Raw genomic sequence first — 12,813 nt, forward strand, 5'->3', positions numbered from 1 at the left:
TTTTTTTGGTTAATAAAGCCAAAATCAAGGTTTATTCGTGTTGTAGCATGTATCAATACCTCATTTCTTTTTTATTATAGTAAAAAACACATAATATAAAATTTATTATCTGAACCATTATTAATTGTAAAGTTCAGGGGCATTAAGTACATTCACATTGTTCTACCACCCCATCAATCTCCCAAACTTTTCATCTCCCCAAACTGGAACTCTGTACTCATTAAATGATAACTTCCTATTCTCCCCTGTCCCCAGCCACTGGCAACCACCATTCTACTTCCTGACTAATTGATTTCTCATATTCTAATTACCTCATGTAAGTGAATCATATATTATGTATCCTTGTATGAATAGCTTATTTCACTTAACATTGTCATCAAGTTTCATACATGTTATACCATATGTCAGAATTTCCTTCCTTTTTAAGATTGAATAATATTAGGTCTGTCAAAAAAAGCCCAGCCATTGTTAATGTAACAAGAACAGTTTGCACAACATGGATGCAACCTGGAAGCCAAGGGGAGCGGACTGGAATGTGCACGTGTGAACAGTGACAACTCACTGTATTAGTCAGTGAGGGTGGTAGATGCCATTCAGTGAGCATGTGCACTGTGTGACCATTGCATTCAAAGTGGCAGGGAGTAGAGCAACAAATCTGCATCAGATTTTGCATTAAGCTTAAATATTCCACCACAGAAACTATTTCAGTGATTCAGAAGTCCACTACTGGTAACTGGCAACTTCATCACAACAATGTGCCCATTCATGCATCACGTCTTGTGCAGACATTTTTGATGAACCATCAGATCACCCAGGTGACTCTGCCCGTGAAAGCCCAGATTTGGCACCCTATGATTTTTTGGCATTTCCTAAAACTAAAATCACCTTTGAAAGGGGAGAAAATTCACACTGTCAATGAGATTCAGAAAAATACAATAGGGCAGCTGATGGTAACTCAGAGAACTGCGTGAGGTCCCAAGGTGCCCACTTTGAAGGGGACTGAGGTGTCATTGTCCTATGTACAATGTTTCTTGTATCTTGTACATTCTTCAATAAATGTCTGTTTTTTCTTTTTTAATATATTTTATTGATTATGCTTTTATAGTTGTCCCAAGTTTTCCCCTTTTGCCCTCCTCTGCCCAGTACCCTCATTCCCTCCAGCAGTCCCCCTTATTTTATGTCCATGGGTCATGCATATAGTTCTTTGACTGCTCCATTTCCTATACTGTTCTTAACATCCTCCTGTCTATTTTGTACCTATCAATTTATACTTCTTAATCCCATACATTTTCCCCTATTTTCCCCATTCCCCCTCCCAGCTGGTAACCCTCCAAGTAATCACCATACCTATGATTCTGTACCTGTTCTGCTTGTTTGCTTAGTTTCTCTTTTAGATTCAGTTGGTGATAGTTGTGTATTTGTTGCCATTTTAGTGTTCATAGGTTTGATCTTCTTTTTCTTAAATAAGTCCCTGTAACATTTCATGTAATAATGGCTTGGTGATGATGAACTCCTTTAGCTTTACCTTGTCTGGGAAGGACTTTATCTGCCCTTCCATTCTAAATGATAGCTTTGCTGGGTAGAGTAGTGTTGGTTGTAGGTCCTTGCTTTCCATCACTTTGAATACTTCTTGCCTGTCCCTTCCTGCCTTCAAAGTTTCTTTTGAGAAATCAGCTGATAATCTTATGGGAACTCCTTTGTAGGTAACTGTCTCCTTTTCTCTTGATGCTTTTAAGATTCTTTCTTTATCTTTAACCTTTGTCATTTTAATTAAGTTGTGTCTTGGTGTGGTCCTTTTTGAGTCCAACTTCTGTGGGACTCTGTGCTTCCTGAACTTGTATGTTTATTTCCTTCACCAAATTAGGGAAGTTTTCTTTCATTATTTTTTCAAATGAATTTTCATTTTCTTGCTCTTCCTCTTCTCCTACTGGCTTCTCTCTGATTTGGGAGTTGTTTTCATTTGGACGTGTCCCAGAGGCTCCTTAGTTTGTCTTTGGTTTTGTTTTTTTTTAATTCTTTTTTCTTCTTGCTGTTCTGATTGCATGCTTTTTTCTTCTTTATGATTCAAGTCATTGATTTGACTCTGGGCTTCATCCCCCCCGCTGCTGGTTCCCAACAGATTTTTCTTTATTTCATTTAATGTAACCTTCATTTCTACCTGGGTCTTTTTTTATGCTGTTACCATACTCAGTGAGTATTTGAGCATTCTGATAACCAATGCTTTGAACTCTGCATCTCATAGTTTGGTTATCTCTGTTTCGTTTAGTTTTTTCTGGAATTTTGTCCTGTTCTTTCATTTGGGCCTTTTTTTTTTTTTTTTTTTTTTTGCCTTCTCAATTTGGCAGCCTCCCTCTGTTTGTTTCTGTGTATTAGGTAGAGCTGCTTTCACTCCATGTCCTAGTAGCATGGCCTATTGTAGAAAAGTGCACCTGTAAGTCATATGGAGCAGAGCCTTAGGTAATCACCAGAGTGGGGCAAACCATGTTACCACTTTGTGGCTCTTTGGTGGGAGGGCTCAGAGGAGGAACAACGCCACTGCCTGGCCTCTGGAGTTTTGCCTTGCAAGAAGCTGTTTCCCTGCACCCATTCTCCTGCCAGTCACTCCAACCTCTCCCGCACTTCCACTGGTGTCCTTCCAGCTGTTGCCCTGGTGCCTAATCCCAGAGGGAGTGGGTCTTATTAAGTCCAAAGTTTGTTGCAGTCCCTTTAAGACGAGTCTCCTGAGAATCCTGAAGTTTCTTTTGCCACCCTAACCCCCACTGGTTTTCACAGCCAGAAGTGATGGGGACTTAACTTTTTGGCACTGGAACCCTGGGCTGGGTCATCTGGTCTAGGGCTGGGGTCCTTTACCCCCGAGGTATCTCTCCCAGTTTTTATCCACCACACGTGGATGTGGGACCACCTGTTCCACACCTCCATGCCTCTCTGCACCCTTCTGTGTCTCTGCACCTCTCCCTGCCTCTCCACCACTTTGTACCTCTCAGCGAATCTCTGCATCTCCACCCCTCCTTCCCATTAAGATGAGTGTGATTTCTTTCATTCCTTGGTTGTCAGACTTCCACGTAGCTTAATTTTCTGATAAATCTGGGTGATATTTGTTCTGTAGTTAGTTGTTATTTTTGCTGCAGTTGCGTGAGAAGGCGAAGCATGTTTACCTATGCCTCCATCTTGACTGGAAGTCTGTCTTTCATATTATGTGGCTGGGTGCCTTCTAGACAGACTTTGTATTACTGTTAGTATAGATCACATTTTGTTTATCCATTCATTCATTAATGGACAATTGGGTTGCTTCCAACTTTTTACTATTGTGAATAATGCTATTGAGACAGAAAAGTTAGAATATGAAACACTGGCCTCTAACTCTACCCCTCCTCCTTTCTGTCTTTGCTTGAATATCAGTCATGACCTTCACTGACCACCTAGTCCCCTATTTCTCCCTCCCCCATTTCCTGTAATTGAGAAGACAAAAGAAAGAAAAATTTCTGTCCGGAGAGGAGGAGGGACTAGGATGAATCATGTCACTAGTCACCCCACTAGCATCAGAAGCCAAGGACCACCTTATCCCCCACCCCTTGCCCGCATTTAATAAGAACCTTCCCCTCAGAACCCACTGGAGCAGTTCATTCTTCGAGGTCACCCGTTCTCACTTCTCAAATGCATACCATTGTTTTAATAAATGTGCTATGCTTTGCTAAATTTGTCATGCTCTCAAATTCCTTCTTGGAATTTGACAAGAACCTGGATCAGGTTGAGGCCTCCCTTGGCCTCCCCAGGTGCAACTTGGTATTATTGTAAACATGGGTGTACAAATATCTGTTCAAGTCTCTGCTGTCCGTTCTTTTGGATATACACCTGGACGTCAGATTGCTGGATCATATGGTAATTCTATATTAATTTTTTGACGAATCACCTTGTAAAATTTTTTTCTGTCAGAAAAATAGAGGAAAAGCAATAGGTAGAGGGAACATGAATTGTAGCTATTGGCCATTGTAATAAAGATTGAAGTTCAATGATTTAAACTTCAATTCTACTTTAGCCACCTATGAAATACATGGCCATGGGTAAGTGATTTACCCTGTTTAAACTTCTCTTTATTTATCTGTAAAATGAAAATAATAATGGTTTACTAGATTTTTGTGAGAATTAAATGAAATTATGTATGTGATATTATTTAATAATTTATAAAATGCTATATATACATTTACTAGATTAACTGGACCAGACTACAGAGAAACTCAGCCTTTGTGCTATCTTTGATAATTACTTTAAGCTATTTAAATTTCCAGCAAAGCCATTCTCTTGGGATCTGAGGAGGTATAGAGCTCACATTCTTATTTTCTACACTGGCCAGATTATTTCTCCATAAGGATTCTCCCAGGAGTTTTATTGTAATCTTAGGCAAATGCCACAGGCCTTACTACCAGAGACTGCCTTATAGCCTTAGGTTCATTTGGGAGTTAACGTTGTATGTGTGAATGCAAACCCAGCACTCAGGACCCACCACTTCCCTGATCTTACAAACCATGGTCCATAGCTGTAGGAGAGCTCCAGAACAGCCTCAGCCTGCTAGCAGTATGTGAAGCTGTAAATCTGCCAAGAAGTTCATGCTTCTAATTCAGATGTCACCGTTGCTGTGCATCAGAGTAGAATATTTAAAATCTCTCCGTCGTTATGTCTTGGTTCTGGATCTTGAAACCAAGGGTCCTAGGTGGCTGTGAAGGACAAAGCCACAAACAAAAAGCAAACAAACACAAAAGCTCACCCATCTAGCTATGGAAACAATGCTATTTTCTAAATTATACAAACATTTCACGTAAATCAAGTCCTTAATTACTTACAGTCTTTGCAGAGAAATTTGGGGCTGTTTTCCTAACCCTCTTCTTCCTCTTCACCTCCTATTTACTACTCTTTTACTTCTCTCAAATAACAATAATGAAGATTCTGACTAGAGGATATAAGGAATTGGTCATAACTCTTGAAACTTATTCTTGTTGGCATTGCTTCAAATTCCTGAGGTCTAGCCAAAAATAATTGTCATCCTGAGTGTTTTTAATAACCACTTCACATTGTAGGTTGCTGCCCTTTTCTTATAGTTGCTAATTTTTTTTAGGTTAATAAAGCCAAAATCAAGGCAAAAATTCAAATGGAATGATAAGGAAGTTCTTTTCTTTATCTCTTCATAAGGAAAATTATTCAGAAAAATGATATGATTATTTTAGAAAACTTAGAAATTTTCAGAAAAGTGTATAGCAAAGGGAATAAAAATCATACAGAATTCTAGCATACTGAAATAATGCTTTGTATTTCATGTATGCCCTCACCATCTTTTTCTATTGATATATGCATGTATCTTAACTAAACGTGCAATTCTGCATGTTTTTAACTATATTATAAGAACTTTCCTGTGTCAGTGAATATTCTTCATAAGTGTTACTTGGCCTGTATATTTTTATCTGCCATAAGTATAGATCATTGTCTATTTAAATGTCTGTACTATTGGGTTTTTTATTTCTTCCCATTTCTCACTAATGTAAGCAACTCTGAGATAAACATGTGCATAAAGATTTAGTCATTTTGCCCTGACTGGTGTGGCTCAGTGAATTGAGCAACAGCCTGCAAACCAAAGGGTCAGGGTTTCAATTCCCAGTCAGGTCACATGCCTGAGTTGTGGGTCAGGTCACAAGTAGGGAGCATGCGAGAGGCAACCAAACATTGATATTTCTCTCTTTCCCCCTCCCTTCTCCTCTATCTAAAAATAAATAAATCTTTTGGGAAAAAAGATTTAGTCATTTTATTATGATATATTTCTACAGGTGAAATTACCATGTTAATGGGTATGAAAATGTTTAAAAATTGGCTTTGTAAAGTCATCTTTGGGTTGTCAAAGAATCAATGACATGTCAACTTGAACACATCTTTGATGACTTTGTAGCTACTCATATTCAGATAATCTCTGCAGGTATTACTATTAATTGTTTGAATCTAGTCTTTCATTTCAGACTGACTGAGCATGTGGACAAGCCTTGCCAGAAAAGCACACTTGCTTAACTTTTCTATGACTGCCTGTTTAACCATCACTCTCAACATCCATGGTTTGCTTCTTTTCTCTTCTTTCAGATGGAATGGGCCGAGTCCTTGCTCAAGATATATATGCAAAAGATAATCTACCCCCCTTCCCAGCATCAGTAAAAGATGGCTATGCTGTTCGAGGTAAATATTTTGGCTTTCTTGAGTATCATCATAACTCACATTGTACTTTTTTTCCCAGATATTTTGCTCAACCTAGGCATCCAACAACAGTTAAATCTGTTTCCCCCTTGTTATCAAAATGATTTTATTCACAGATAACAAAATTAACCTATACCTATATATTTTCTGACACAATCTTGTTTAAGACTTTTCAGTGAAATTACCATAGTTGCTTGAAAATCTTATTTACAAATAAATGTAGAAATTAGTTTTAAAAACACTATTCTGTAATTTATTTCAACCTCTACACATACCAGACAGTAGACAGTCTTGCCTGATCTGGAGGTTTGCCATATGTTTTCCAGTTGAAAACATCTATATGGCACAAGAAAGAAGAGCAGATTTCCAACGTAAGAATAAAGTGGGTGGTCTTTTCTCTTGCTTTAAACTCACACATCAATAAAGGCTTTATAAAAAAGCAAGCATGAGGGAAACCTCTAATTGTTTGAAAGATGCCATATTTCAAACCTCTGAAGGCCCAGATGGTACCAGCAGCTCACACCGTCAGAGTTGCCCCAGACTACGTAAAGCTTAAAAACACATATGAAATAGCATCTTCCTGCCTAAAGTCCCATCTAAGAACCCAAAATGAAAATGCAACTGAATTGCCTAGAAACTATTGTTGTTTATTAGCTCAAGGTTGATGTCGTCAAAGAAATGTCCAAAAACATTTCCCAGCTTATCAAAGCTGTTAAGACCAATTATTTTGTAATGATCATTTCTGGAGTCTCTTACTTGGTTTTTTTTGTCATTATTTTCTTTTTACTCTATCTAGCTATTGAAATAATTTTCTCTTTTTTGAAATTAAATACATCCATTAATTTCCGTGTTCCATCGCCATCTCATACCAGAATCTTTCTATGGCAGAGGCAGTATAGGAAGTGGTTAAGGGTGATCTGGGTTCTAGTACCAGTTCCATCCATATAACTTTGAGCAAATTACCTAAACTTTTTGAGCCTCAGTTTCTCATCTGTAAAATGGTGATAATCATAACAGTACTTGCCCCAATAGATGGTTGTGAAGACTAAATGAGACTATAAAAAGGCTTAGTAAATTTCCTGACACCACAAAAAAAAAAACACTCCATAATTGTTTTTTTAAATGTTTAATAATAGTACTATGACTATCACTACTGTTATTGTGATAAACACAGTTATTTACACCATCTCTGAAAAAAGTGTAGCATTTATGTAAATTGTTAACCTCATATTCTATGTAAATAAAATGGTAAAGAGATTAATTCCTACTAGTGTTTTCTTTCTCAGAAACACTGTCTTAGATGCATCTTGTTCAGTTTGATCTCACTAAATTAGAGTATTTCTGAAAACATAAATAAAAAATCCCTAACAAATTTTTTCCAAATGTAGTCTTTCTGCAGTATATATTATATAATGCATATTGTCCAGAAATAAAATTATTTTAATCTCCTGACAGCCTCATTGGATCTTTTTGTTTCTTATTCCTAATCCAAAATATAAATTCTGTTTTGAACTTATAAATTGGTAGCCATAAAATATTGCAATGAAAGCACACACAAAAAAATTCTTACTTCCAGAATAGGACAAACAGCTACAACAAATGAAATAACAAAGGGGCAAAAAAGACTATCTTTTACATCCTTTGTAACCTAAAGTAGGAGAAAGTGAGAAAATAAATTGAGGCAAAATTATCCCCAAATAGAATGTTGTTCTGTGATTTGTTCATGAGGTAGCAGCAGCTCAATGAAAAGAAACTATTGCTCTCGGCTTTTCTTATTGCCAAGAAGACCAGTTATCCTCCATGAGCCACAAAAGAGCCTCCTGCTATAGAATCTATCAAGGAAATTTTTATATAAAGTCATAACTCAGTGTCTTATTTATTCTTTTATTTTGAAGTGGTAGGGTTTTAGTTTTGTTTGACATAGAGAAAAACGTCTAAAATGACATCCCACAGTGTAAAATTTTCAACAGATTATATATCATGCATCCATCCAATTCATATGATTTATTTCCTGTGAAGTCTTGATAGTTCTCTAATATATAGAACATACAGCAGAGACATAACACAAAACAGATGACATTGTGGATATAGTTAAATCTCAAATTGGGAATGGTTGATATATCTGTGTATATATATCAGCATCTTAATTAAAGCAGCAAAAGTCATCAGTGAACAAAAAGACACTTATAAGAAAAGATCTTATTCTTCCCTGTGTTATAATACCACCGCCAGGCAGTGTTTTGGTAAGAATATCCTTGAGGCTATTGTTGTGGTTCTCTGCCACTCTACTTGTGTACCTTCTTCTCTCCACCCCTGTCCTCCTTCACTTGTCATCCCTTTCTCCCCACTCCCTTTACTCTCCCTTTTTTCTTCTCCTCTGCCTTTGCCTTAGGCCTTCCAGTAATAACCAGTGGCACCTGTGAGCATTGCTAACTCTCTAGGTGTAAAGAGGTTGCTAACTTGCTCGGGATCACTAAGCATTAGCCAGTATCCTTCAGAAATATGTGGCATAAAACTCCAAACCAGTTGGAGGATCACTTGCTTTAAGGTATGTGGGTTGAAAAATCAAGACAGTAAAAAAAAAATGACTAAGGAAATAAGAAATAGGAACAGCTTTTAAAAATTAAGATAGAATAAGATGTATAGAAGGCAGGAATCAAGTGATGAGGATTTAAATAATAGGAAGAACTGTGACCTAATGAACCTAAAACTGCATTCAGCAGGAGTGACTTTGAAAGGTAAAAGAAAATGAAAGTGTATTATCAACTAGAATCAATACAATATTTTTATTCATATTTTTAAGCTGTTTCTCCCTCATTAACACTCATTAAGCTAATCAGTCATCTTGATGCATTCACACCCTCCTGTAGAGATGTGGGTGGATTCCCATTATCATACAATTTCTCTTTTTTTTTTAATTACAGTTTACTTCAATATTATTATGTATTGTCTTCAAGTTTACAGCTAAGTGATTGGACAATCGTATACTTTACATAGTGTTTCCCTTAATATTTTTACTACGCAACTGGACCCATACATAATTACTGCCACATTATTGACTATATTCCATATGCTTTACTTTACATCCCATAACTATTTTGTAACTACCAATTTGTACTTCACCTCTTTCTCCCAGCCCCCCAGCCCCCCCACCCCTCTGGCAACCACCAGGCTACTCTTTGTGTACATGAGTCAGTTTCAATTTTGTTTGTTTTGTTCTTTAGATTCCTCTCTGACTGACTTATTTCATTAAGCATAATACCCTCTAGGTCTGCCCATCCTGTTGCATGAAAAAAAAAGCAACCAAAGGCATATTTCACAGAACTAGAACATATCTTCGAAAAATGTATATGTAACCACAAAAAATTTCAAACAGCCTGAGCAATATTGAGAAAAAAGAACAAAGGTGGAGATATCATGCTACCTGATAACAAGTTAACACCACAAGGCCATAGTAATCAAAACAACATGGTTCTGGCATAAAAACAGACATATAGGTCTAGGGAACAGAATACAGAGCCCAAAAATAAATCCATGCCTATATGAACAATTAATATTTGACAAAGGAGCCAAGAGCATAGAATGGGGTGAAGACAATCTATTCAGTAAATGGTCCTGGGAAAATTAGATAGATACATTCAAAAAAATGAAACTAGACAACTTTCTTACACAAATTCTTCTTACACATTAATAAAGGCAAAAATATCTCAGAATTTCAGATTTAGCTTGAAATGTTCAATTTGGAAGGCTTATCCCTTCAAAAATTGTTTTGGGGTCATTTAGAAGAAGGGAAAATTATAACAAGTCAGCAATTACTTTGATAACTACATGTTACAAACAATTCTGGGAGGTTGTATTAAGAGAAATCCTTGCCATTTGGGTAAAGTAAATTTTAAAGTTTTTCTCTTTTTTTCTGATTGAAGTATATGCTTATGGAAAATGCAGAAAATGAAAAAGAACATTTAAAATTACCCATTATCTCACTTTCTAGCCACTATTAACATTTCTTTGTACCTCTTTCCAGTAGATTAATTCAGTATGACCTTTATTTCCATTTATTTATTTATCAGTGTAACCTCTTTGATTTAAAGCTAGTTCTTAATCCTGCATGAAAGTCATGTTCCAGGGTTTTCGTTCTGGCCATTCAGAACCTCTTTGGCCATAGCTGCTTCTCCTAACTCATTTGACAGCCTATTGAGTTCCACTATAGGACACTCCGGATGAGGAAGAGGCCTTGTGATTATGGGAGTATTTCTCATGTGAGCAGAGATATAATTTGGAATAAGTAATTTTAATTAATACTCTATTTAAGGAAATAATCTCTCTTTTACCAATACTAAGAATAAATGAATGTTTTTCTCCTAGCTCCCTGCTTTCCATAAGAGAAGGCGACAGATTTAAAATTCCAAACAACTCACCTGACTTGCTCCCTCAGTATAACTGCAGCAAGTACTAATTGTTTTGTGCTGCTCTTCTCACCTTCCCCTTCCCCACCCCAATTCTTCCTATAATCTTACTTTTAGGATACTGAAATACTATTACCCTATTACTGCCTATCATCCTGGTCTTAGATAGTTTGGTTCCATTATCAAAGTAAACAAATTCATCTTTTGAAGATGTTATTTATTTTTAGAAAGGGGAAGGGAGAGAGACAGGGAGGGAAGCATCAGTGTGTGGTTGCCTCTCACATGGCCCTTACTGGGAACCTTGCCCTCAATCCAGGCACGTGTCCTGACTGGGAATCGAACCCGCTGCCCTTTGTTTCGCAGGCCAGTGCTCAATCCATTGATCCACACCAGCCAGGGCGCAATAAACAAATTCTTAATCCTTCTGCTTTCTTCCTCTGTTGAAGATATTTCCTAGGATCTCTGCTATCTCTATAGTCTCACTTTATTCAGCCCTAACATGGAAATGATGAGACTCTTTATTATTAAAAAGAAATTAATATCTGTCAAGCATTTCATGAGGCTTAAAGAGAGCTCACATATGACTGGAAAATGAAAATGAGTAGTAAGTTTATAGCAAATGGCTTGGGAAGATTATTTTCTATACATTGCCACAATGAAGAGCTACCTAATGGAATTAATTTTATATCAAATGATATCATCATAAATCTTTAAGTAAACAGATAAACAAGACTACCTAAAATTGTTTTCTGGACGTTAACAAAACGGTGGACATGGGAGCAGCTTCAGGATCTAGTATTAAGTGTTATAAATTACTTACCTAATGCATTTGTTGTTAGGATTTGGTTTATATTGCTTTACCACTCCTTCAAATTAAATTCTACTATTACAAAACAGAAAGAGAAAACGTATTAACAGAAATGTCGGAATTGGTGGGGGAGTGGGGGGACTGGAAGATACTAAGCCTTTACAGAAATTCTTGGAATCCATTCATCTTTTTTAATGGCATACTGTGGCATTAATTTCATTTCAGGCTTTAAGTTCATAATACCACTGTCCCTCCACCTCAGTTCCCTCACACCCAAGCTTGTAAAATTCATCTTGAAAATATTAACTTTTCTTTTGCTTGTGTCTTTAATAGATATTTTTTAATATATATCAAATTGGTCCTGTAAGAAATAGTAAATCTTGGTGTTAATGTAAAATCAGGACTTCAGTTGTTCGCTGATTTTTTTATTCCTTCAGTTTTCTCTTAGTTTGAATTCGTCTATTTCCACTGCAGTCTTTTCTGCTCCTCAAAAAGAGTAGTTCATGAATGAGCAGTATCACCATCAGCTTGTTAGAAGAACCTCAGGCCCTATCACAGACCCACTGAATCAAAATCTAGTTTAACAAGATCACCAGGTGATTTATATGCACTTTAAGGGTTAAGAAACACTATTATGAGGGAAATAATATATTTTTTAAAGAACTGACTTCTCTCTTGGTTCCAAGAGCCTTCTATAATGTTGGTTGACTGAGCTTTCCGTATAGAGGCCTGTTTCCCAGGACAAGGTGGAGAACGTAGTTTAAGTGAGCACATATTCTCTCCTCAGCGCACCTTCCCTAATCTTACTGCTTAGAATCATTTAAGGCTCTTTCAGGTGTTGGCCTCCCAGAACTCTGTACCAGGCTTGCCCCCGGTGATCTCCAGCCACTCATTATTCAGTGACATTTATTTAGAATATTTGTGCAGAACATTGCTGTAAACATTTTGAGTGTATGTTCATTTGCACATGTGAGGATGCAGGAGACGGGAGGAAGATTGAAGAGAAAGAGGTTTCAAAAAAGAAAGGAAATGATCCCTATTTCTACAGAGCTCATAAGAGAAAATATACAATTATGAAAGTATTTTTAAGAGATTGATAAAACACAATAGTAACACATACAATAAATTTACAATAAGTTCTCACCTAAGTATTATGAAAATGCCAAATTCATGTCTGCATTCTTTTAACAATATTTATTGAGTATTAATGATGAACTAGACACTATTCTTGACTGAATAACTGGCAACATTACCTAAGTTATATAGACTCCATCAGAACAGTCTTTCTAAACATTCTAAAGATAGTGAATGTTAACACACATTTAGAAAACAGTGTACCTAGCAGAAAATGAAAGGCATTCAAAATACAGC

The 12,813-nt window shown here is 36.7% G+C and overlaps 1 protein-coding gene across 4 annotated transcripts in view; it reads left to right on the forward strand.

Annotated features, from left to right (window-relative positions):
- GPHN (gephyrin) overlaps positions 1-12,813 on the forward strand; it is a 447,008-nt gene that overhangs the window by 362,985 nt on the left and 71,210 nt on the right. For all 4 annotated transcript variants that reach the window (XM_053673316.1, XM_053673315.1, XM_053673317.1 and 1 more), the window contains one exon: positions 6,118-6,210. In XM_053673316.1, the coding sequence (XP_053529291.1) occupies positions 6,118-6,210 (93 nt within the window). The remainder of the gene's footprint in view (positions 1-6,117; positions 6,211-12,813) is intronic.

Source organism: Artibeus jamaicensis, unplaced genomic scaffold (genome assembly GCF_021234435.1).
Source record: "Artibeus jamaicensis isolate MK-2021 breed Jamaican fruit bat unplaced genomic scaffold, CSHL_Jam_final contig_851, whole genome shotgun sequence".
In the NCBI taxonomy this organism is placed as follows: domain Eukaryota; kingdom Metazoa; phylum Chordata; class Mammalia; order Chiroptera; family Phyllostomidae; genus Artibeus; species Artibeus jamaicensis.